This window comes from Silurus aristotelis (genome assembly GCF_946808225.1).
Source record: "Silurus aristotelis genome assembly, chromosome: 4".
Classification (NCBI taxonomy): Eukaryota; Metazoa; Chordata; class Actinopteri; order Siluriformes; family Siluridae; genus Silurus; species Silurus aristotelis.
Window position 1 is genome coordinate 12,422,491 of NC_139577.1, and position 27,570 is coordinate 12,450,060.

At 40.7% G+C, this 27,570-nt stretch overlaps 2 protein-coding genes across 11 annotated transcripts in view; one reads left to right on the plus strand and one right to left on the minus strand.

Moving 5' to 3' along the window:
• Positions 1-9,179: 9,179 nt before the first annotated feature.
• Positions 9,180-20,260, minus strand: socs5b (suppressor of cytokine signaling 5b). Its single transcript, XM_083540013.1, has 2 exons — positions 19,877-20,260; positions 9,180-11,768 (listed from the first exon to the last, which is right to left on the minus strand). The coding sequence occupies exon 2, from the start codon at positions 11,731-11,733 to the stop codon at positions 10,072-10,074; it is 1,662 nt and encodes a 553-aa protein (XP_083396139.1). The 5' UTR covers positions 11,734-11,768; positions 19,877-20,260; the 3' UTR covers positions 9,180-10,071.
• A 5,176-nt stretch (positions 20,261-25,436) lies between these two features.
• prkceb (protein kinase C, epsilon b) overlaps positions 25,437-27,570 on the plus strand; it is a 99,357-nt gene continuing 97,223 nt past the window's right edge. For 4 of the 10 annotated variants that reach the window (XR_014533270.1, XR_014533271.1, XM_083539939.1 and 1 more), the window contains exons 1-2: positions 25,437-26,150; positions 26,215-26,644. Coding sequence is in view for 6 of the 10 variants with exons in the window: in XM_083539939.1 (XP_083396065.1) it covers positions 26,297-26,644 (348 nt within the window). In the remaining 4 variants the exon portion in view is untranslated. Of the gene's footprint in view, positions 26,645-27,570 lie in introns of all 10 variants that reach the window. The other 6 variants (XM_083539936.1, XM_083539937.1, XR_014533272.1 and 3 more) reach the window with 3 other exon arrangements.

Genomic DNA, 27,570 nt, shown 5'->3' on the forward strand with positions numbered 1-27,570 from the left:
ATGAAACAGAATGTAATGGATATACACCGATCAGGCATAACCTGCCTTATATAGTGTTGGTCCCTTTTCTGATGCCAAAACAGTCCTCACCCATCGAGTATTAACTTCTTCAGCAATTTGAGCTACAGGATCTCGTCTTTTGGATCGGACCACACGGACCAGCCTTCGCTCCCCACGTGCATCAATGAGCCTTGGCCGCCCATTACCCTCTCACTGGTTCACCACTGTTCCTTCCCTGGACCACTTTTGATAGATACTGACCACTGCAGACCGGGAAACCCCACAAGAGCTGCAGATTTGGAGAAGCTCTGACCCAGTCGACTAGACATCACAACTTGGCCTTCGTCAAACTCACTCAAATCCTCATGCTTGCCTATTTTTCCTGCTTCTAACACATAGACTTTGAGGACAAAATGTTCACTTGCTGCCTAATATATCCCACCCACTAACAGGTGCCACGATGATGAGATAATCAGTGTTATTCACTTCACCAGTCATAATGTTATGCCTGGTGGTGTAATAGTAAATACTATGATATAATAAAATAGAATGTAATAGAATAAAATTTAATTGTTTCATTCTATTCTTTTCCAACTCTGTTCAAATAATATTCTATTTTATTCTATTCTATTCGAGACACCTGCAATATTAAGAGTGTGGTTTTACTGTCATTGCGGATCGGTGTAATGCTCACACTATGGCAGTGAATGCTGCATTTATAAAACTTTTTTGCCCACAGTAACTGCATTATCCTGGTCAAGATTGCAGTGCATCTACATCCTGGACATGAGACAATAAACACAAGATGGGAAACCAGTCACATTTCACAATCACAGGGCAATTTATTTGAAACTCTGCCAGTACCCTGAGCTCAAAAACTCAATCAGATATGATTAAATGGTAAATGGAAATGTGTGAAAATATTCTTCGCATACTAATATGAGTGTTGGGAATTTTGACAATTAATTTTTTCTTTTTTTCGGATGAAGAAAATGAAAGCCTTAAGACATTGCTCTTGGTTTGTCTCATAAAAAGCATCTAAAGCACTATGACGTCTATCCATTGAGAGATTTTTCAAGATGGTTACATCCTGTTAATGAAAGCTATAAAATGCCCCAATGTGTATTTAATGAATCATACATTTAAAAAATAGGGTCAACACTCTGGACATTCCAGGTCTGAAGATCTCCATGATGCACATGCACAGAATTAACTGGGGCAGAGAAGCAATAGTGTGCTTCACCCTTGGACTCCACAGTTTGATCACTCGACACTGGCTAGAAGTAACACCTTAGCAGCACAATGTGCATGATATAAATGCTAAATAGTTTTTGCACTGGATCGTTCAGCTCAACAAGGCTTGCACCCTAGATCCATTAAGTCCATTAAAAAAACCAAGAGGGTACAAACACGGACCCAAATCCCATTCTGATACAGGGGTAGCAGAGTTCCCCAGTTGCTCCAACACAAAGATAACTCATGCCTGTTTATGCTCTTGTCCACAGATGTCACAGAACTTCACAAAATGGTCTACCCACAACTCAATTACAGAGCCTGCAGAGCCCGAAGAAGTCGTTATTGGGGAAGAGAGTTGAAATTAAATACCGGCCTGTCAGGTCCCCGAGGGAGGGAGAGAGGAAGTGAAGGAGAGAGGGAGAGGCTGAAGGGGAAGGGTTTTGTCAGGACTTCATAAACATGTATATAGAGTGGAAACTCAGTGCCAGCATTCAGACTGAGGAAAACTTTCCAGAGCCGGCTGGAGGCAGGAGGTGAGAGAGAACAGAGCTCACAGGCCCAGAGTTTACAGAAAGGCCAGCCAAACAGCAATGATCCAGTACATAGTGAAGACTCGAAAAAAGCAGAGTGGAGCGAACAAGGAAGAGTGAGGGCAATTTCAACTATTGAAAACAGACACCTGTTAAACAAACAATGTAAAATTGAATATTGAATATTTGTGCTTATATTCGCAACTGTGCCCACTTGTGATCTTTGTTATTTTTTTGGTTCTCTCCTAGCTTCGAAAAACATGAATGTTGTGGGTTGAGTATGCTAGATTGCACTTAGATCTGAACAAGTGTTTTAAGAGGGTCTATTCCTGCCCTAGGCCTAGTGGGATTGGCTTCATGCTAACCATAACCCTGATCAGGATTATTGGAGGTGAATGAATGAATGAATGGATGGATGAATTTTTTTTAAAGAGTCCACAAATATAGCTCTGAGGTTTCTAGTGAGGAATTCTTAATATATATTCACACTTAATATAATTGAGACAAATTTTATATGCAAATATTAATTTGTATAATCTTTACATTAATATTTCCTGCCATGGTAAATCATATCTTTCACTTTACAGGATTTGGCATGTAAGCAAATCTGGTAAGGCTACTTTTATCTTTATCTCTTCATATCGCACGCTAACCCTTTCTGCCGATGATGGTGTGACGGCAAGGGCTAGATCTCCTGGCCCTCGATAGTCAAGCTGGCGCACTGGAATTTGATTTAGGCTCCTGGCTCCTCCTCCACCCAGCCTCTGCTTGCAGTCGTCCACAGTGGGTGTGAAGTACTGTCTGGGGGATATATTTCGGGTATGAAATATAGATGGGAGTCTGTGTGTGCGCACGAGTGCATGTGTTAAGGACGAGGTGAGCGAGAGGTCATCTCTCTCGTTGCCGCCAAAGACTTGGAAGTCATCCAGAGGGAGAGTAGCAGCAGGCTTTCCCTCTTTAGTTTCTCCTGCAGTGGTTGAGGGTGATATGCAGTGGTATGAGTGGAGTGTGTATTAAGTAGTGAGAATGATTCGGGTTCGTCTGTGTGTTATACAAGACCACAGACAGAATGAAAGGAATTCATGCAAACAATGTTATTCTGACCTTTGTAAGTGAGACACAGTTTGTTCTTTATGACAGACTTGATCAATTGTACCTGATATATCACACCAAGGTTATTAGGTATTCAAGCACCGGCATGACGGCAGCAAAGCAGAATTTTTGGTAAAAATCAAATTAGACCCTTTTAGACCTTTTGTTATAGATGCATATATGATTGAAAATTTTTTTTTACTTTTCTTTTTTCTTCCCCAGAAATAAGTTATGCAGACTGACCTGTATGTTGTAGATACACGATTCAATAGTTTCTATAGTGCAGCAACATTAATTGCAATTGTAATTTACAATTGCAGTAATTACTAAAAACCGAATTAATTTCTCCACTAAATCATTGGGTTCTCCCAAACCAAAACAATGCCTTAAAATACTTTTTTTTTTACCAACTTGCACAGTAATTTGGTTTGCAATCTAGTCCTAGAATTGCTCATAAATGTCGTGTCTACTCAAGAGAGTGTGAAATTCAATAATTATTAAAACGTGTGAAATGTCTAAACAATATTTATATTTATTTAACCTTTATTTTTCCAGGAAGGTCCCATTGAGATTAACAGAAATCTCTTCTTCCTTTGGGAGTCCTGGCCAAATATTTAAATTAGTTGGATGATCTGAAACATTAAAGTGTGACAAACATGCAAAAAAAAAAAAAAGAAAGAAAGAAATCAGGACCACTGTAAATACGTTACTGCCTATAAATTTAGTGCCTATGAGTTTATCCCTCATGAGCGAGCCAGTGGCGACAGTAGCAAGGAAAAACTCCCTAAGATCGTATGACGAGGAACACTTTGAGAGGATCCAGACACAAAAGAGAACCTGTCCTCATTTGAGTGGCATTGATTAGCTTGTGGCACTAAATTTATAGGCAGTAATGTATTTACAGTGGTCCTGATTTCTTTCTTCTTCTTTTTTTTTTTGCATGTTTGTCACACTTTAATGTTTCAGATCATCCAACTAATTTAAATATTAGTAAAAGAGAACACAAGTGAACACAACATGCAGTTTTTTAATGAAGTTTTTAATACTGAGGGAAAACAAAGTCCAAAACTACATGGTCCTGTGTGAAAAAGTGTTTGCCCCCTAAACCTAATAACTGGTTGGGCAGCAACAACTGCAATCAAGCGTTTGTGATCACTTGCAATGAGTCTGTTACAGAGCTGTGGAGGAACTTTGGTCCACTCATCTATGCAGAATTTTTGTAATTCTGCCACATTGGAGGGTTTTCAAGCATGAACCGCCTTTTAAGGTCATGCCACAGCATCTCAATAGGATTCAGGTCAGAACTTTGACTTGGCCACTCCAAAGTCTTCATTTAGTTTTTCTTCAGCCATTCAGAGGTGGACTTGCTAGTGTGTTTTGGATCATTGTCCTGCTGCAAAACCCAAGTTTGCTTCAGCTTGAGGTCACGAACAGATGACCAGACATCCTCCTTCTGATTTTCTTTGGATCTCGGCATGATGTCTAGCTTTTGAGGATCTTTTGGTCTACTTCACTTTGTCAGGCAGGTCCTATTTAAGAGATTTCCTGATTGTGAACAGGTGTGGCAGTAATCAGGCCTGGGTGTGGCTGGAGAAATTTAACTCAGGTGTGATAAACCACAGTTTTAACAGGGGGGGCAAACACTTTATTACACAGGGCCATAATATCAATCAATAATAAAAACCTTCATTTAAAAACTGGATTTTGTGTTCACTTGTGTTGTATTTAATATTATTTAAATTAGTTTGATGATCTGAAACATTAAAGTGTGACAAACATGCAAAAAAATAAGACTATACCTCTTTTTCACACTACTGTATATTTTTTATAACCTATTCATCTCTGCAAACCTGCTTTGGGACAATGCACACTGTTAAAGTGGTATATAAAATAAAATTAATTGAAATAATTGGAATCCAGAGCGTTAGAACCTTATTTACAGTTGGACCTCAATGAATGTTACAATGAATGGAAACATTAAAGGCATATAGAGAAATAAATTAAAAAAAAAGTTTGGGGTTTGGCTGTTCATATGAGGTGAAGCAAATTCAGGTCAGTCTTTTTTTAATTTGTCAAAAAGTCTAGTCAAGCTGAAATTTGGTTAAAAAAGACCACTGGAATTCATAAAGGGGTAAAGGGGTCTGGAGCAAACAGATCACTGCTGGGACTTTTATAGACTTTTAGATCTATTATTACACTTACATTTATGGCATTTGGCAGACGTATTTATCTAAAGTGACTTACATTTCATACATGTCATTTTTATACAACTGAGCAGTTGAGGGTTGAGGGCCCAGGGGTGGCAGCTTGGTGGTGCTGGGATTTAAAGTCACAACTTTATAACCAGAAGTCAAACATATATATAAACTGTTAGCCCTTCACATTAATCGGTACCCAAGAAGTAGCTCTCAGTTTCAAAAAGGTTGGTGACCCCTGGTCTAGACCATTAATACTGTTTATAATAAATACAAGACGGCACATCCTGAACCAGCTCAGAAACATTTCCTTGGACCAGAAGATTCCCTGCTGAATAAATATGAATTTCACTTTAGAACCAAAGAAATGAATAACTGAAACAATTGTTGTTTTTCTTGTGCTTGGTCTACCCTTTTGGAAAACGTTTAATCTCGCAAGGAATCCATATCTGTAAAAAAAAAAACTTAAAACAAAAACAAACCAAAGCTACTCATACAGTACAAAAGATTCAATAAAAGTTTTTGTTTCACAGCATGAAATACACTTGATGATTTTATTGGTGATATTAAGACAAGCATTTTGCAAAGCACCAATAATGACTACAAGCATTTTATTCATTGGCTTAAAAAAAAAAAAAAAAGGAAAAGAAAAGAAAAGAAAAAAAGAGCATTGTATGAAAGTGAAAAAAGACAAAAGCATGAAAGTGGAAAATATATATATATTTTTTTCCCCCAAAAGGGTCCAGGAGTAAACACAGACATTTCATAATTGAAACACTCCAATCCTCTTCAGCTGATAGATGGATAGATGGATAGAAAGAAAGATAGATAGAAAGAAAGAAAGAAAGAAAGAAAGAAAGAAAGAAAGAAAGAAAGAAAGAAAGAAAGAAAGAAAGAAAGAAAGAAAGAAAGAAAGAAAGAAAAGGAGGAATATAATTAGAGTTAGTCTATATTTGTCTAGTGAGATCTCCTCCAGCCTGTTTCTTTTGATTGTGACTTTGCGATTGGGCAGGACACAGAAAGCGTTCTGGGATGCACAATGACAACCATTAGTACCCATCATTGTCAAGCCCTGTCAGCACGTTGCCTGCATTCATCCAGCAGCGAATGCGCATGCAGAGCGTTAAAGTGACACTATAGCCAACCACGCTTACATCACAATCATTGCATATTAGGGAGAAGAGTTATGTAAACAGAATAATCTTGTTAAATGTGTTTGCATAAAGGTATTACACAACTCTCTTGACACTAAATTTGAATGTACAAATCCAAAGTCTGGAAGGTCTGAGCACACACACACACACAAACACACACACACACACGCATGCTATATGAACAAAAGTTTTGCGGACACTTGGCCTTAAGATTTGTTGCTGTTATAATAACCTCCACTCTTCTGGGAAGATGATCCACTAGATTTTGGTCAGGTCCTATTGTAGGATGCCTGGGGTGCATTCAGCGTTCACATTCCTCCCAGAGGTGTTCCAAAGACTTGAGCTCTATAGCAGGACCACTCAAGATCGTCCACTTCCAAACCGTGTAAACCATAGCAGAAAACTTGTCCTTGACTCCAGCTCGCCGTGGGAAACCGTCATGCTGGAGCAGGTTTGAATCTCTTGGTTCAAGTGAATGGAAAATGTAACATTTCCTATATAATTGTGTGGTGTGAATATCATATGTCTGGAAAAGTCAGGTGTCCCAATACTTTTGTTGATATAGTGTATAAAGCCAAGCTAAAAGTTGAGCGGAGATCACAAGTAAGGGTTGGCTGAGATTTTCCAGAGATCTACATAGCGCTGTAGTCTTTACATCTTTAAACATATTCTTAATTACATTTTCAAATCTCATACCAACTTCACTTTATAGGGCTAAATAAAACATTATATAGATGTGTTTGTGTAACACAGGCAGGAAGCCGACGTCCGCTGTTTTTCTGTAAGTACGGCACAGGGCCTCCTTTACAGTTCGAAACGGCAACATGTGGCACTTCCACGTCTGAACTTTCCCATAGGGAACAAAGTGTAGGAACAGTTTCCCCAGTACAGAGAAGCTGCTTTCAGATTCACCCCACAGTTTTAGATCATAATTATGAGGCACAATTTACAAGCGACTAAAAAAAAAAAAGCACAAAGATTTAACCAAGTAATGGCTTATTGCGTTTTTTTTTTTTTTTTTTCCTTAGAACATGACGACAGGCGCCCAAACTATTTCAATTTCCTGGTTAGCCTGTTGCTAATGCTAACTTTAGTGTGGAAGCCAAGCACACTACACAAACAAGAGAATTTCTGCTTTTGGCTCGACATATCCGAAATGAGGGTGATGCTGAGGATGTGGTTAGATGGGGGGTGAGATTGGGGGGGTCGGGGTGTATTTTTATAGAACCCATCGAGAAACACAGACCGGTCCTTTTAGCAGGTGGTAAATTTAGAGGCCAGGTTAGTAAATTTAGCCTGTGATTAGAGCCTGGAGGGCAGGGCAGGGTGTAACTCTGCCAGGAGAGACTCATTTGCTGAGTGGTAGCACAGAAAGGCCCATGTGTATGTGTGAGCAGGCCACATCGTTTGAAAGTACAAAACCTGAGTCTGAAAGCAGGAGATGGGAGGAATAAGGCACGGGTTGTCATTAAGAATTTAGGGTCTAACTCGCATTAACACCTTATTCAATTACGATCCCCCGAACACGCACAACGCAAGTGTCACAGATTTTTTCGCTGAGTCACTGTAGTCAGTTTTGGAAATGTTTAAATACAGAACCTTGTTTTTTTTTTTTTTTTTCGCTTTCCACCGCTTTCGTTTCCCCAAAAGTTGCTCGTCTACACTGAAAACCTCTAAAAACGTCGCCTCGACCTGCGTCATTTCCACCCCGGCTTTTCTTTTCTTTCCGGCTCTTCGAGGCTACGTGGCAACTTGCCGACGTCACGTGACTAAAAATGTTTTTCGAAAGCATCCGTTTTCGCGGCATTTTCAAATTTATCCAGTTTGTACAGCGTTTTCATCAAGCTATGTTTTGACAACAACAACAAAAAAAACGCTGTTGTGGTATGAACGGAAGGTCAAAACAGAGAGAAATGTATGCGTTTTCGAACCTGAAAATGTATTAAGATGGACGTGGCCTAAAATCCTCACCCACACATTGAGCAAGCTTTTGAAATCTTGCATTGGTATAAATTGTTCAAGAGATATAAAGAATTGCAGGTAAAGCTCACAAGCACACCTTTGGTCAACGATTCTCAAAAACACAACAACTAAAACAATCACTTCTATTGTAGCATAGCATCATGCTTAATATAACCTCTGAGTTGGCCTGAGCAGCTTTCCATAGATAGTAATATAGTAGTAACTCATGACATTACACTGACACAAGACCAAAATTATTCATTATGCTTTCACATAATGCAGCACTGAGTCTGTTTAATTTGAGCACTGGTGTATTTTCATGAGGTTCCCTCTGTGAGGTTCATTTAGGCAGTGAGGGGTGAGACCACAGCAGTCAACCTCAGGTTTGGACCGGAAAGAGGGAGATGGTCCCAATCCGTTTTTGCAATAAACTCTAGTACGGTTTGACTGCTGTAAAAAACCCTGAATTGACCGACTGAAGGAAGAAACCCAAACGTGCTGTGTTGTATAAATTGTGGGTAACTATTTAATTTTTTATTTTTTGCAAGCTGCTAATTCCGGCAAGACAAAATGGTATTTCTACAATTAGAAAATAGTTTTTTACTTTATTTGTGATGAGAATATGCATATTTCTGACCGAAAGAGGTTTACAAGTGACCTTTCAGCAACACACCTCTTCATCAAAGGGTGTTCTTTTTGGTGTATTTAATTGATAAACATTGTGAAACCCAAAAGTAACAAATTAGAGCTCAGCAAACGGACTATTAGTTGTGGAAGCGCCTTTAGGCTGTATGATATGCTCCACAATGGGTAAAAGTGCAATGCAAGTGGAACTAACCACAAAATAAGGGAAAAGGCCATCGTTACTAATAACAAGCGTACAAATGGCACCTTTATATGCTGTGTCTATAGCGAAGACGGTCATAGTGAGGTGAAGGCAACATGCCTTGAATATAACCCATTTCTTCGCCATAAAAACCACAGGCAAATTTAACCTTTAAAAAAAAAAAAAAAAAAAAAAAAAAAAAAAAAAACGAACAAAAAGGACAACGTAGATCAGTGTTAAAAAAAAGACCACCGGTTTACAGTTCGGGAGCCGACAGTGACGGACACGTATGAACCCACGGAGGGTCAAAGAAATAACACTCGTGATCTGATAATGCATATTTTCAGTTTGAACATTTACTGCTCGAAAGACAAGGTGACTCTTTGTCCCACATTCACAAGAAAATAAACACAGGCTAGGACCGTGCTGAACGTTGACAAAAGCAGCCTCTGCCATACAGTACATCATACAAGTCTGTGCGCTGATGTCGTCTCTGTGTAGCTGGTGGACAACAGGAAATATTTTTTACTAGTAATTTCCTCCTCTTCATGTTGTACTCTTGTGCTAGGCAAAGCCCGGTGTTTAAAGGTGCTGACGGTCATTCTGTTACCTCTGCCACATAAAACCTGACTGTCTGGAGTCATTATTGTCTTTTTAATATGTTGCTGGTAAAATTACGGACTTGTCTATATATATTAGTTTGAAGGAATGTTATTTATGAGTAAGCACATTTAAAAAAAAAAAACAACAACAAATATTTTAGCATTTAACATCTAGGACATTTTCCATTTTCATGGGACCATATAAGGTAAAATGGGAGTGAGAATGCGGCGGTATACAGACATTTTAGCAGGCAGGCTGAAGCATATCCGTTGAGGAAGTAATTTTGATCCAGTCCTGATCAACAAATGACATGCTGTCTGATAGCACATATTGATTATTCCCGACCAAGTATGTATTGCAAGTAGTTACTATTGGAAAACTGTATGTATTCTATATGCTGCTCTGATCCAACACTACTGGCAGAATCTCTTGTAGTCAATGCTCCAGCCTTGATAAGCCGTAAAAGCGAGGGTTTATTTAAACTTGAAAGGCGGTTCTCTTTCTAGCCAGCGAACACGTACTTTCTGTTTATAGTGATACTCCTTGAGGAAATCCTGCATAGCTGGTGGCAGTGGCAGGGCACCAATGCCATCGTAGGTGGTCTGATTGCAGATGGCGGCACGCGCAAGGTGCTGCAGGCTGAAAGGGAAGGTCCTGTGCAGGGGGACGGTGAGTAACGGCTCAAAAAACATACAGGCGCTTGGATCTTTGTAGTGCTCCAACAAACCTGTGACTGTTGAGGAGTGGAAGACACAGGGGTCATGGGCATCAAAGCTAAAATTGTGGTTCCACTGTTCAATGCGCGCATGCAAAGAGCGGTTGTATCGGCGGAAACTGACGGAAAATAAATAATCCTCCTGGGCAGAGTCGCGTAAAAGAAAGGTGCCCTCTGGTCGACCATCCAACAGTGCCTCTGCTTGGTAGCGATCCATCACTCCCCAGTAGCAGGGGAGTGTTGTGATGCCCAGTAGATCAGGCACCAGGCAATGGATAAAGTCAATCTGTGTGTGAACCTTCCAGGGTCCTGGCTGCCTAGACGAGTGTCCATCTCCGGAAGCATGTCGCTGCTTAGGCCTCCGCGCCTGTAAACACAGCGTGGTCGAGTCCTCCTCTGAGTCACAGTCAACAGGCTGGGGTGGCACTGCCATGCTCGCCCCGACTTGTGCAATTATTCCGGAGAAACCCGCCGTTCCAGCCCCCGAACATTTGATCTCCCCGTGTCCTTCTCCGGCACAGGGGGCCATCTTTGGTCCCAGCTTGTAAAGCGTAGCTCTCTGTGCCGTGGCCTCCAGTGTGTGAATTCGTGCATTCGGAGGGGGGTCAACACCTTCCTCGATACTTAATCTACGCCGTTCACGGAGCCTCTCCTCCTCGTCCTCTGGCGAAGTATGTGCTGAATCAAAAGCGTCCAGCAATACGGTGGTGGACTGCGGGCTGACTGGTGCTGTGTGCTGCTTGATAAGATGCCACTTGTTGGCCAGATCAGAGCCTGGTGGGAAGGGGCAAGTTTCCAGCATCAGCTCTGTTATGTGGATCTTGCGCTTAGAGGAAACCTGGCTCTTGGCCGACCGAGGGCGGCGAGGCGATGGCAAGGGTAAGCATAAGCCTACAGTGTCCTTTAGCCTCTGCCGCACAGACCGGACGCTTAAACTCCGGCCACTGACCCCTCCTCCAGTATCGCTCACTTCCTGGATGGAGCTGGAACCATAGCAACGTTCCCTCCTGCCTGAGCCACCTCTAGATCGTCCTGTCCGCCTGTCTGCCTCCAAAGAGCTCTGCGTCTTAGTGGAGCAAGAGTGTTTCTTCTTACCTCCCCAAGGAGCATGCCGGGAATAAGAATCTCTACGCACAAGTGGGACCCTTTGTGTATCCTCACTTTCTTTGTCAATTGTGATCTCAACAAATTGTGGACTATCTGCTACACAGTTGTGGCCTCTATGTCCCCTGTCTCTAAAGGTGACGTGTGAAGAACCAGAGCCCCGATCGTCCTGGGACTCACCTGGATGGGTTTCATGAAAAGATGCACCTATGTCCACCACACAGTGGACATGATCCATGTCCATATTCCATACACTTGCGTCTGAGCCACTGGGGTTAAAGAGGGTCTGACATCTGCTTCGGAAGTTACTCCACATCCTTCCCACTTCCTCCACGGATTGAAGACGAGTAACTATTTTGGAAATAGATAAGGAAAATTAGTGAAAACGATCAAGTTGACACTTGTAGAACCAGCGACTAGCATTTTTAAAGAAGTATTTATTTTCTGACGGTTTGTGAAGGTTAATAAAGCAAAACTGCAAATTCACTGTGATGATGTACTAGTAGCCGGACATGTGAAACCGGACATGTGAAACACGTTAGGCATGATGGGCCAGATGAAGACGGGGTGCATAACATGCGCGTGTGTGGAGCACACGCATGAAAAATTGTGAGGCTTGCAGAGCCACACGATAAGCATAGAGTTGCCAGGCAGATATGCGGAGATGCAAGGCCATGGCTATAAATGAACCCGAGCATCTACTCCCAGATGATCTGCTGGTATGTAATGTATTACTGAGCCAGTCTAGACCTGACTAAGAACTTTCCCTGTCATAAAAGCAGATGCATGCTAGGGAGCAATACAGACGAATGGGAAGAGCGGGCACAGATGGCGAGAAAAGTCAGATGAGGGTAAGACTAAGGCTTATTTCGGCCATTTGTTCGAGCCTCAAGTCAGACAATGAAATTGACTATTCAGACAATAAACGTTTATATTCCCCTGTCTACACAGACGTATCTAAAGGTGGTCATAGTATACCAAATTCTGCAGTATTCTAGCCATCTAGTTAGTCAACACTGATCTAGTTTTCTATTTAAAGTAAAAAATGGAAGAGTATTTATTTTTTTTTCCTCAAAAGACAGATCTAAGACAAGAACATTGTGGAACCTGCATTGAAGCATGGTTGATTTTCATTAACATTTCTGTAAGGAAAGTCCTTGAATATCAGAAAAAAGCAGAACTCTCTATATCCATGACATGTATAGAGCAGCTGAATAAACCTACATACCACAAGGGTTCTACTATACAAAAAGTGTCTCAGTAACAATGCACTATAACAGAACTAGGCGATGGATTGCGCAACGGCAACAGTGAACCACCAAAACGGTGCAGACCACATTTTGACAATAGCAGAAGTCTGGAAGCTGAAAGGTCTCCTGACTGACCCGAATGGCCTTTTTTTAGTAATAGGTAACATCTCACGTGCAGCTATTCCATGTGCTCTCCAGTTGGAAACACTTTTCAGACGATGCCCTTCCTCAATTCTATCAAACGACTTACGCCCACATAGACCGCATCTGAGCAATAACATTACCTAATTAGGCTTTACAAGCAATATATTTTGTTCCAAAGTCAGTCCCATGTCTGTGTAAAGCTTAATAGCTCAGTCCATTGATCTGCTGTTGCTCCTTGACAGTAAAACCTGAATAGGTTGCATGTGCCTGTTGGTATACAGGCACGAAGTTAAAATAGGGCCAGATGGTATTATTTCAATGTTTTTATTTTGCTGTTTTAATTTTTTCATTCTGAGCTGTCAAGTTTTAGGTCATGCAATTGTTTTAAATGTCACTATATCAATTTAAACCACCTTTGTCGTCTTGATGAGTGTTGCAGTATATCTAGCCCAGCCAAGAGTAGATCTGGCCCCAACCACACAAAACACTGAGTGGTCCATCTCTACATTAAACCTACCAAACCATTAAACTATAGGGTGATGGAAGAATGCATCCATCTGATACAAATGGTTCGTCACACAATGTATTTGACTAAAAATTCGACGAGTTGTAACTCCCCTTAAACCTTCCCTCACAGAGGAAACCCACAAAGTCATGACAACAAAATGCCACCTACAGGAAATAAAAAAAACAAACAAACAAACCCATAGCCATTTATAAAAAAAACTGTCCCTTGTCCACAACTAATCATACTAGCATGAACAAAATAAGGCACAGAACCGTTTTAATGAGCTACGGTTACAGTCTGTGTATGTTTTCTAGGAGTCTTTGTGGGTTTCCTCATCCCAACCAGGGTGTAATTCTCACATCATGCTTAGTAACAGGCTCCAGATCCACTGTGACCAGGATAAAGTGCTTACTGAGAGTGATTAAGTGAGCGCCATATTTTAATGCTTTAAAGCTAACGGAAAGGAGAAATGTGTACTAGAGCTGAATTACATAATACTTGACTACAACAGGATTTGCTGTGCACATGACGTTTTATATAAACTGGAAAAAACCTGATCTGATCCACACACGAGGGATACGATGCGCTTTTATTTCGCCCTTTTTTTCCTCAGACCTTCGGTGTTCAAAACACATGTCTAATATGACAGTGTATCAGATGCATCCTAAGAAATTGTGCTTTTTTATGATTACGCTACCCCCCCCCACCAAATCCCCCCCCCCCCCAAAAAAAAAAAAAAAAACTAACTTTACAAGTCGTGGTTACGAACACAAACAACAAAAAAAGTAAAGCTCTGGTTCTCCAGAACGGATGAGCTAAGCGAGGGATCTTTTCACATTCTGTAGTTGCGAATGATTTCATAGTATGTCATACGTCCCACACACACAAAAAAAAAACCAGAATCTGATCTTTCTCTGGAAAGGATGTAGAGACCTTAGAGTGTGATATGAGCGCAGAAACATGACATCACCGATGGAGATGTAATCTTTTACAATTCATCCTTTTTCTGACTTGCCGTGAACTTTTACGTTTATGGTAAAGTGCAATTGTATAATGGTTTATGCTTCCCTTACACAGGCCTCATAATGTTCAAATTTGGAGTGTGACTGTTACTCATATGCAAGAGTACGAATAAGTAGGAAACATGCCTGGTGTAAATGGCCGAAAATCTTATTATGGATCCACACACTTTTAATTATTTCATTAGTACATTTTTCTAATGTAAACCTACTCAGACAATTGCAACCTGATAAAAGATGTTATTTGTACTTTTTTAATGTTTCTCTTGGGTACATAAAATGTACATTATGCTATGCTTTCTTTCAAAATTCTTTAGACATACTGACAATTTGTATATATATATATATATATATATATATATATATATATATATATATATATATATATATATATATATATACACACACACACACACACAATACATTCATATATGTGACCAATCAGAGGGTAATAATAAAGTAATAATCATCATCTCACCTCAATGAAAACATCTGAGTTTTACAAGAAAGATTCATTACTGGTATTTTTATACTACATAAAAATACTTGCTATTTGAAATGTGAAGTTTTTATGTCAACAGTCTGTTATGTCAACAATGATGGAACTGTAATGCATAGACATTTGGTACCACCCAGATGGGGATTGGTTTCCCATTTAAGTCTGGTTCCTCTCAAGGGACAAACTTTCAATTACAATGAGCAAACATACATTCTTTCATTACCAATGATTTATCTGTGTAAATCAAGTGATCTAAAGTGTGCTAGATCAGTGAGGGGTGCTATGACAGAAATTGTGAACTAGGGACTATGATGTGGACAAATTGTCAAACACATGGAATGTGGGCTCAGACCAGCCTAAGATATAATCTATCTTAGTAAAATAGAGTAGTAACCTTAGGGCCTTAACCTACATACAGTTTGTACTACGATGCGTGTGATAAGGCGACGTCTGATATATAGTTTTTGTTTTGCCCATTTACAATGATGACATGTATGAAACAAATACGCCAAGATGTGAAATCTTATATTATTATACTGAAACATTATAGTGAAAAATTGACTACACATTAAAATGTCGACCTAAGTAATATCCTATTGGCCTATCGGATATTTTTCTGAAACCCCTGAAGTATTTACTCATGCTGAGCGCTAAGCTACGAACATACCGCATTAATAAACAAATCAGCTCATTGCATTATTACCTCAAGTGAAAACCATCTTGTTCTCAATTTTATGGACTCGATGTATTGGATGCGGCATTGCGTGTAGGTGTTACATGTCCTATAGTGCGTCCTAGTGCCACTTCTTTTCCCCAGGACAGCAATTGGTGTCCTGTGGAATTGGTGGTTCAGCAATTTGTGCTACAGTAACTCTACCGTGGTTTAGATCCGACAAGCTCTCAAAATACGCATCGGTGAGCATCGGGCGCTAATGATGGTGTCGCCGATCCACCTTTTGTTTCTCCTTGGAGCACTTTAGTAGGTCGTTACCACTGCATACAGGGAACGCCCCCAAAAGACCGGCTGCGTGGAGATGCTCTGATCCAGTGGCCTAGCCAAAACAATGTGGCAATTTGGCTCAGATTCTTACATGTGCCCATTTTTCCAACTTAAAACACATCACTGTTCACTTGCCCTTAATTAATCTGACTCCCTGACAAGTTCCACTGTAACAATCACAATCCACTGTAACATCAGTTGTTTTAATGTGATAGCTGATTAGTTATTTTTTCATCGCAAATCCTATAACTTATTTCTAAATAGTTCAATAAATAGAAATACTCAAACTACTTGAATACTAAAAATCATGAAACATTAGACAACATTTGAATGCGGAGAGCAGCATGTGGTGTGCATTATTACTGTAAGTCTCAGGCGTGGGTTGTTTTACTGTCATGCGCGAAGGAGTGGGAGGTCAGATATAGCATTTGTGGGACAATGAGATAATATTTCTCCGGTAACATCGTGCATATTAGCATTAGCATTTACAGTGTTTCTAGTACAAAAATCCTCATTTTGTCTGAATTTGATCTATTTAAACCGAGCGTGTCACTGAATTCAGGGCATTTCACTTACACTGGTTTAATAAAAGCACTTTGTTATTTGTGGTTTGCTGAACACACAGTAGCGTCCATATGTGCTCCTTCTCGAAATGGTTGAAACACAGAATTGTACAGGATGTAGCAGAGCCCTGACTTCAACCTCTCTGATCACCTTTTGGGATAAACTAGATTGTTTTATTTGTACCAGCATCAGTACCTGACCTCTCTAACGCTCCTGTAGCTGATAAAGTAAATGACTACTCCGAAATCCGGTCTTCCAGAAGGGTGCTGGTGATTATAATAGCAGAAGATGACTAAATCTGGGTGTTTCATAAGAACATGCGGGTGTGACGGTCAAGTGTCTACGTTCTTTTGCTCATAGAGTTCATGCTGGCCGCATAACAGATCAGCTGATCCGCAGACATGCTTGGATTTATAAGTGTTTTGTTGAATTGGCAATTTGGAATCAAAGCACAGTACAGTGTAATCTGTGGTTACACTTTTTTTAAGTAGTCAAACAAATCCACGTAAACATATTAACCTATTTTAAATTAAGCAGGTGACACAGTACAATGCTGTACTGCTCAAGTAGAGATACAGTAGGTGAAATATCACTACAGTAAAAGCACAGAATGTTCTTATAATCCTTTTTGTCAAGAGACTCTTTACTTAATCGACTCAGTTTATGTGAAAAGACTCTGTTACTCTCAGCACAACAGTCTATTAATAGAATGATATTAATGAGTCAAACACTGATTGATATCTGTTACAATTATCATGAGGCCAAAACCTACTACAAAAAAAGAATCACACGCAAGTCCACGGGTGTTGTGGGGAGTTCGAGTCTTTCATCATTTATTTCTCTCAAAATGTTCTGCTTGCTGTTGAACTGATGCTGAACTGTATGTTGGTGATAATTAGATGCCACCAAGCGCTAATCAAAACAAGATTAAAACAGAGCGTGCGCTCGACCCTGTTTGGTTGCTTGCTGTGGGTTTGGCCAGATACGTTTTTATCGCTCGTAACTAAAAAGGAACGACTGATTTCACAATATGTAGTTGAGTAAAAAAGTATATTTGACTTTGAAATGTAGTGAAGTAAAAGTCTCCCCAAATGGAAACGCTTGCGTAAAGTACAGATATGTGAAAAATCTCCTTAAGTACAGTAACCGATTCCATTCACCTCTTTACTGTTCACTAATGCATTTGGTATCCCGTTTCATTTTTTCCCTCTCAGATCAATAGAATGTTGGGTCTTGCGTGATCTTTTTGCTTTTTTTTCCTGTGACTACGTTTTAAAAATTAGGAGTTTCAAAGCCACCATACAATCCCATCAAACAGCTGCCCTTCATTTACCCTGCTTTTAGTGGATTGACTTTTCTGCCCAGGTGAATTTTAATTGTGTTTGGTCCGACTCAACGTTTCACTGAATGTTTCAGTTCGGTGGCTGTGAGACTCAAAGAGCAAGTCAAGGTCAGGTCTGAGTCAGCAAAAATGATGATGTTCCTAGATTGGATTTCGTGTCTTCTTCTGCCACTTACTGTCCTGCTGACATGGACGGTAATGATCATTTACTGCCTATTTATCTAATACCGATATCAAATATCCAGTATACTGCCCATCTCTTATACTGACCACGATACAAAAAAAAAAGCGCATGTGCCTTCAAGCCACTCTGCAACAATGAATTTGTCACCAACAAAATGGAGACTGCGGTGAGTCATTTCCGCTGGATGAACAATCAAATCAAAAAAGCCCACATATGGCAAAAAAAAAAAAGAGACCTTGCCATCGATGAAGCTGTGGTGATTCAGCTGGAGGGGGCACAGGAAGACTGCTGCAATGCTCTACTGTATTAAACCCCCCCAAAAACTTCTCTGCTGTTTCTCTCGGCTCAGTGCACCTTCCCTCGCAGGGTCCCGATGAGTGGCCTGGCTTTCGGACAACATTAAGGGCGTAATCACTTTCTTTTTCCACTGAGGATAAATGAGATGTTTGTGGTAGCCTTTCTCGTTTTGGAGGAGTTGCTGTAAGAGGCTGGGTAAATTCGTCTCGTTTTGGATGGGATACAGAAACGGTCTTTTGCTGAGCACGTATACTAAAGCAGCACTTCTCTACTCTCTCTATCTCGTCAAACATGCACCTGAGGTACCAGTGATTCTTCTCCCTTTCTTCTATTCGGATCTGCCTGATTCATCCCTAATCCATTATTCATAATTATAGACCGCCGTGCAGCTGAGGATGGTTCCACCTGAACAACCCAAAGATCCATGAAGTTACTGAGCAACTAAAGAACTATGAAGGTGGATCTAGACTGTAATTAATATCAACAGACTACTACAATGGTTTAGGCCATTTTCATAAACAATTTGACATTGAAGCAGCTGCCACTGAACAGTTCACCTCAACAATGATGGAACTAGAATGAATGGACATTCGGTGTCACACAGATGAGTCCGGTTCCTCTAAAGGTTTCTTCCTCTAACCATCTCAGGGTTCTGTGAAGATTCGCGGTCATCTAGAAGTTTAGTCGTCGAAACGTTTCATCCGAGCAGCATCTTCAGACTTCGATCCAACCGGATAGAAGTTCATTGACATCTCAGGGTTTTTTTTCTTTCTTGCCACTGTCACAAATGGCGTGCTCATTAGAGATAAACTTTAAGGGATAAATTTAATAAATGTATTTATTTTTTATAACCTGTTTATCTCTGTAGATCAAGCTGCTTTGGGATAATGTCAATAATAAATTAAATAAAATTGAGAATCGAGAACTGGGAGGACTCAGAAATGCTGTAATGATATTTAAAGCTTTAATAAATAAGAAATTAATTTTTTTTTATTTATGCTACATTTATTTCTATTGGGATATAAAGAGAGAAAAAGTTTTATAGAGATGAATGATGCCGGATTCTGAGTCAGCTGTGATTCATCTGAGGGCTTTAATAGGGTTTCCGATCATCCATGAACATATAAACGGTTCATTCACACAGCTCTGATATACACCGGTTTTAATATTTCCGAATGTGAACTAAAGTTCTGGTTATTGAGAAATTCGATTTAAAGAGCTGCTCTTTTCACACATTTGCACGTCAAAATGTGGTGCTCTAATATTAGCAAAAGAAAAAACAGTGGAAAAATAGTGGAAATAATGGAAAAGTTTCCGAATGAAAGGAGTCTGACTTCCTGAGAGGGGATGTGTCCGGGCAGTGGACCCTATTTCTCACTCACACACACACACACACACACACACACACACACACACACACTCACACACACACACACAGCAAATCTGAGTGACACATCGCTCGCGTTCCGTTACATTCATTCAGAGCGGAGTTTTCCCACAGGCTGGACTCCACGCGTTCACACACACACACACACACACACACACACACACACACACACACACACACACACACACACACACTAATAAAGAAATAAATATGGTTGAAAAGTATCTTTTTGAATCGATATACATCAAATAGTCAGGTCTCTTACCTCGGACAGTTTGGTCGGCGGCTCCAGAAGCACTCTTTTGTCTGTATAAAGATGGCTATGGAAAGATGTCAGACCCGCGGCTCTCCTACACCAGCGCTCTAGTAGCGGTTATAACGCGAGAGATCCGGACCGGTCATTCCTGAGCTCCCCGTTTTTCACACATACATGAGGGTGGGGAAAGTTTTTTTTTGTTTTTTTTTTACGATTAATTGTATATAATTGGGCGCTCTGGAATGCCCGTTTGATCCAGGTCCAGATTTTTCTGCAGGCTCCGTCTCTGTCGGTGGTGTCTTCCTCCTTTCTTGACAGCCAATATGACGGTCGCTAGGCTAGCAGGAGGCGAATAACGTGAGCGCGCAGGCGGGGACGAGTTCTGGGAAAGGCAGCGAAGAGAAGGGAGGGGAGGGGAGGGGAGAGGAGGGGAGGGGACGGGAGGGGAGGGGGGACTCGGCGCCCGAAACGAGGCTCCGGATTAGTCAGGAGCGCCGTGACGGACTTGACGATGGGCCAATGAGCGTGCAGGAAAAAATAAAAAAATAATAACAAAAATTAACGCGTGAAAACGTGGAGATCCGAAACAACGCACGCGTATAAAGTCTTCGTGGTTTACACGTGTTTTTTAGTTAATTAATTCCAAAAGTGCTGAATTTATTTCCGTTTATTGTAATGTTCCTTTTTGCAATTCAATGTTCATATGTGTAGTTATGGATCAGTTTGTACTGTTTGACTCTGTAATTTTTACAAATTCCTCAAAAGACTCATTGAGTGTTGCTAGAAAATCGTGGATGGATAAAGGGATAGATGGATGGATGGATGGATGGATGGATGGATGGATGGATGGATGGATAGATAGATAGCATTAACTTGAGCTACATGAGCTCATCTGTTGGATCAGACCACACGGACCAGCCTTCGCTCCCCATGTCCATCAATGAGCCTTGGCCGGCCATGACCCTGTCACTGGTTCACTCCTGTTCCTAGACCACTTTTGATAAATACTGACCACTGACACCAGGAACAGCCCACACGAGCTGCAGTTTTGGAGAAGCTCTGACCCAGTCGTCTAGCCATCACAATTTGGCCCTCGTCAAACTCACTCAAATCCTCACGCTTGCCCATTTTTCCTGCTTGTATCATCAACTTTGAGAACAAAATGTTCACATGTTGCCTAATATATCCCACCCTCTAACAGGTGCTACAATAAAGAGATCAGTGTTATTTACTTACTGGTCATAATGTTATAATAGTCATAATAAATAATATTTATCTATTGATTTAATCATGCATTGATCATGTTTTGTTGAGAGATAACAAAACATGATTTTGTTGAGATCTTCATCTGCATATGTTCATTTGGCGAATGTTTCTTTCCAAAGCAATTTAAAGTCAAGACAGGATATGATCCAAACACTGAGATCAGCTTTGGAAAGTTAAATGCCATGTCGTGGCTTTATATCAGCCCAGGGATTTTAAATCCCAAACCTTCAAATTTACTTATACAATTGGACACTGATTCTTCATACCTGCAAGACACAATTAAAAATTACAATTCCCTGCTACATGCTATTTTAAATCTTCTTTTTTTATACTTACACATAGACAAGTGTTGCAACTCTTAAGTAGAAAATTAAAGTGTCATGGATGGACCGTGTTCAACCAATTAGGCCTAGTCTTTATGGTTTGAGAAAGTGTGGAGAAAAGACACAGGGCTGTTATTTTAAAGTTCATAAAACACAAGCGTATTTGGAAAAGCCCTGTTTTATAATTAGAGAACAAAAGAGACATTGTCCCTGTCTGGAAACTGCTGTCAAATTTCTTTGGCAGACACTGAGTGGCTTTCTTTGACAGTAAGCGTGAACATGAATGCTGGCATCTTGGGGTGGGATGAATTGCGCCCGAGGGCCCTCACACAACTCCCCTTGAGTGGCCTGATCTATTCTTACCACTCGGTCTGTACACCCACAGGCCCCACACTATCAGCATCTCAATAGTACATTCAAGACTCTCCCACTGCTGATGTCATTATCTGGAGCTTTGCTGCATCCACGGCTCATGTGAGACCATTCAATGTGAGCGGAATATCTTTGACTAATGTCATTACCAAGCCCTGGGGAAATCACTGTGGTTTGAAGAACATCTCTATTCAGTTCCTGTACAAACAGCTCATCTAATTATCGCAGACTAGACCGAGGAACCATGAGCTTAAAAAGACTAGTTATAATGCTATTAAGCTACTGATGTAATTCTCAATCCTTCGCCTGACTTCTGTCTTTTAAACCTGATCTGTATCATTACTAGCTCAATTTTTTTAATACTGCTTTTGTTGTTTTTTTTGTTTTTTTAACCCTAGATCAAGTCGATGATGGTAATGCGGAAACCTGTCAGTTTTGTGTGTCTAATGAGTTAACATTTTCTAAGCAGGAAAACCGTTCATGCTCCAACAGGATTTGTGTTCAACTGAATAACCAATTCTGTCAATCATACAGGGACACCTCTAATTAAAGAGGAAAGCTAAGAGACAAACACTCTCCAAAGTACAGACAGAGGATTAGTGCACAATTACTTACCATGAATCATCAGCAGTGGTGGGGGCGGGGGCAGAGGGTGGCGAGGTGGGGGGGACGAGTTTAAAAGTATCCATCTTTATTTATAAAGAGAAGACATAGTTCAAAGTAAATGGCTTGGACTGTTTTTACTTGCATTACACACAACACTGAGGTCAGGTCTCTTTATGCTGATAAACCAAAATGAGGTTCATGTAACATATTGAAGGCATATTTAAATTTTTAAAAGAGCACACTGCTATCTAGTGGTCTACGTGGGGAACTATTTGTTAGACACTAAAACAGCATTGCTTCTTCTATTTACATCAATCAGTCATAACTTGATGACCACCTGCCTAATATTGTATTGTCCCCCTTTTGCTGCCAAAACAGCATTAACTTCTTCAGCAATTTGAGCTGCAGGAGCTCGTCTGTTAGATCGGAGCACATGGGCCAGCCTTTGCTACCCACGTGCATCAATGGCCTTGACGCTTCTTCGGGAACAGCCCACAAGAGCTGCAGTTTTAGAGATGCTCTGACCCAGTCATCTAGCCATCACAATTTGGCTCTTGTCAAATTCAATCCATTTTTCCTGCTTCTAACAAATCAACGTTGGAGACATAATGTTCACCTGTTACCTTCTATATCCCACTGATCGTAATGTTATAATGTCATAATGTTATGCCTGATCGGTGTATTCTAAGCATTCAGTCTATAATGTGCACTAAACATTGCTCTGGGCTTTGATTTACAGCTTTAAATGTGATTTTAGGAGTAACAACTGAAAGAAGGCAGCTAACGCCATTAATACAAGCTCTCTGACTTTATGACTCGGTTGTACCACAAGCTGAGTCTGATAGAATTCCAATTAGTGTTTGGGACTCAGACACCATGTTTGTTGACGGTGGTGTGGGGAGCCATCTCTTATCCCAGAGATCCCTAATGTCTTTATTATCTTATGTCTTTCCTTTTTAATTATGCTGTCATAGCTAGTCCCTACTTACACCCTGACCACACTGTACAGGGTCCTTAAATATTTTTTAAACCTTGAAATGCTTAACAGTTCTTATTTCTCTCTTGAGGAACTAGTGACCAGTGTTTCTATTCATTTTTTTCACTTCGGATCTGCCTGATTTATTCCAAAGAATTACCTCTGGAACGAGTACACTTCAACTGGAGACCACTCTGTGCAGCAGGGGATGGTTCAACATCAACAACCAAGAGATCCACGAAGTTCCTATTAGGGTTTCTTCCTCATTTCAGTTTTTCATCTTAGAATTATAAGGTACAAACTTATAGGCACTAAATATATACATTCTTCATAATGTTCATTGTTAAAAGCGCTATACAAATAAAAATGAATTGAATCGAATTGAATTTTATACAACTTTATAACCAGTTTATCTCTGTAAAGCTGCTTTGAGACTATGTCTATTGTTGAAAGTGCTACGCAAATTGAATTGAATACTGTATATAGTTAAGCTCATAAGTTTACAAAATATGCTAAATGTTCATAATTAAATAAAAAAAAAGTGATCATAGAAAAATCCATTCTCTTTTTATATAGTACATCTTCTTTAAAATTTCACATACACTTGATTGCTGTTTAAAAAAATCTCCAGTATGTGCACATTCTGTATATCTTCTGCACTCCTTTTGAAATATGCTTTTAAGAGCTTTTTATTTATTTATGTATTTATTTATTTTTTAACAACTTGAGACAACTGGAGGATGTGTATATGACTATTATACAGTATGAGGGGATTTATGAAGATTTCTCAAAAAGGCAACCTCATATATATATTAAGCACCACAGGAGTGTACACTTGTGAACAGGATAATAAAAGACGAGAGGCTTTTTACTTGTCATATATACTTTAAAACACAGTGAAATTCTTTCTTTGCATATACCAACAATTTTAGGAAGCTGTGTTTAGAGAACAGAGTCAAACATGATTTAAGCTTCCCTAGAGCATATAGGTTTAGGTTCCCTGGTGGTCTAGTGGTTAGGATGCAGCGCTCTCACCGCTGCGGCCCGGGTTTGATCCCCGGTCAGGGAACCAACCCCAGCCATTAGGGTTGCTCAAGCCTTAGTGCCGGTCCCAAGCCCGGATAAATAGGGAGAGTTGTGTCAGGAAGGGCATCCAGCGTAAAAACATGTGCCAAATCAAACATGTGGATGGTCTGCTGTGGTGACCCCTAATGGGAGAAGCTGAAAGTTTAGAGCATATAGGTTTAGGGGCCTTGCTCAAGTACCCAAGAGTAGCAGTTTGGCAATATTGGAGCCCTGACCTACCAATCAGCATCCCAATCAGAGCCTTGACCAATTCACTCGTTTCAAGGACAATACTATAAAAAACATATACACAATTTAAAACACAGATAAGTGTTTCGCACTGACACCAGGATAGGATTTCTTTTCCTTTTATATAAGTAAATTACCATTCATGAAGCACCAAATATGGCACCTTTATAGATCACACCTACTATTTACGGGAGCACAACCAATTGCCACGAGCTACAATAAAAATTCCAGCCACAAGATGGCGCTTTAGGCAAACTCAAATACATAAAGCATGGTTTGTGGGGAATATAGAAATATGACAAGAAAAATAATATATACTCGTGGCTATAAATGGGTTTAGAATGCACTAATGACCAGTGACTGCTCCCGAAACAACTTTGATATCATGGTAATTTTGCACTTAGGAAAATGTTGTGTGGTCATTATGTAATAGTCATTCCAGGAGTAATCATTTCCAGTGCATAAACACCAGTGTCTAACAAGGCTGAATGAAAATTTAGAATATTAATTTTACAATAAAAATATTAAAAGGTTATAGAGATCCCAATGCTTAATGGTTTATTAATGCCTTTTGCTTAATGCTTTATTTTATTAATAATGCAATAAATACTATAGCGTCGTGCTAACTTTTTCTCCCATTTCTCCTATAGCTATTGTGATTTTGAACACTATTTTGAACACGTGGGCTGCATGCTTTCACACGCTTTGACACGCAGAGTTGTTCCTGCATGCTAGACTGCACACTGCAGCTGGACCGACATAAACACTGCAGATGCGATATTCCAATAGTAGTAGATGCAGATGCAATATTCATAAGTAGCCATGAGATCATACTGGAGATGATTCTTAGTATAGATGCACCGCAATTCCACGTAAAACACGGTTTGGGCAAACTGACGCGTTTTGCGCATTTCCTGCACTGGAGCGTTCGCAGAAGGGCGCGCGCGCGCAGCGCGCACACACACACACACACACACACACACACACACACGCACAGCTGGGAGGAGGGGTGAAGAGGCAGGGCTGCAGGAAACCGAGCACCGATGAACAGCTCAACGGCCCGGGAAAGCTGAAGAAGAGCCAACGGAAACGGCACCTATCCTCTTCCCTGAAGCATTTCCCTCTCATCAGCTGGACGTGTGTGATAGAAAGCGTTCTCAGATGCCTGGAGGACAAGCTGGACTCTGTCCCGAGGAGCTCCGGCCTGGGGAGGAATAGCAAGGAGAGGATTTGTCCCCCCCCGAGGAGCTCCAAATCGGGCATGTTTTCGCTCTCATGCTGAGCTCTTGGTTGCGGAATCCCCCCTTATGTGAAGATCGTTCTGTTTCCTTTAACGCATTGAGATTGTTTTTTTTTTTTCTTCTCCTGCCACTTAATTATTATTTCGTTTCTTGTCGGCAAGAAGTGAAACCCTACAACACTGTAAGTGATTCAGGTGGGAGATTGTGTTTGCCCCCTTTTTAATCCCAAATCGACCTTTTTTCCTGCAGCCGCCCTGTTGAACAGAGTACCACCGTGACCGGGGGGATTAAAGGTGCGGTCAGAGGAACCGACTACCTTAATCACGCCACCATGGTGGTCTTCAACGGGCTGCTGAAGATAAAGATCATTGAGGCACTGGACCTGAAACCGACAGCCTGGTCTTTGAGGCACGCCGTGGGACCAAAAGCGCAGAGCTTCCTGCTGGACCCGTACATCGCACTCAACGTGGACGACTCACGCGTGGGTCAGACGTGCACCAAGGCGAAAACCAACAGTCCTGCGTGGCACGACGAGTTCGTCGCCGAGGTGCGCGACGGCCACAAGATCGAGCTCTCGGTGTTTCATGACGCGCCCATTGGCTATGACGACTTTGTGGCCAACTGCACCATCCAGTTCGAGGACCTGCTGCAGAACGGCAGTAAGCACTTCGAGGACTGGGTATGACCTACCTTCCTGGCCTTCCGTCTCACTTCCATATTCTATATACATCATACCACTCATCCAATAATCCATTCTTTCAATGTAGGAGTACCCCTCTATCTCTCTCTCTATCTCTCTCTCACACACACACACACACACACACACACACACACACACACACACACACACACACACACACACACACACACACACACACACACACACACACCACCCCATCATACATGCCTGGTTTTCTTACCCCTAATGCCAGCAGGGCCTCTGATAATCAGCCATCACATAAACTGGTTGCATAGAGACTGGAGTTGGAAAGGATGAACAGCCTGTCATAAATATTCCCTGCAGCCGCAGAAAGCCATATCATCACCACTGTGCAGTCATGTAGTCTAATAGCAAATGGCCAAACAATCGTCTCCAAAGGTGAGACATGCAGGATGCTTGTCTCTTTTAGGTTCAGGTGGTCCTGTTCACACTAATGAAGTTAGCAATTTGATAGAGTAAAAAAGGTGATTTGTAGCTGTGCTGTTGATGCATCATGCCTATGCAATGAGATCTGGTGTGTCTTTATTCCTGAACGAATTGATCTGTATTAGAAGGCGTTTGGGCAAAATATGCGAGACAGTTTTTTTTTTTTACCGCTGATTAATCCTGGATTAGAATCATGTAATATGACATGAATGTATACACATTGCGTTCGAGATCAACTTAAAAAGACATTCTGTTTTGCCGGTGACATGTTAGAAAGTTAACCTGTTGAACATTGAAACACAATTCGTCCCTCCTCATGTTTTTTGGAGGGTAATAATACAGGTGTGTGGTGCATGATTTAAATCTTGGTTACACTGTAAGGCCTGAATGGGTTTCAGTTCTTATTGTACCTGATATAAAACGTTGCTGCTGCATTTTTAATAACATGTATCACAAAT

Bases quoted from the DNA above. Each gene is read 5' to 3' on its own strand.
- socs5b (XM_083540013.1), bottom strand. From the start codon at position 11,733: ATGTGGAGTAACTTCCGAAGCAGATGTCAGACCCTCTTTAACCCCAGT.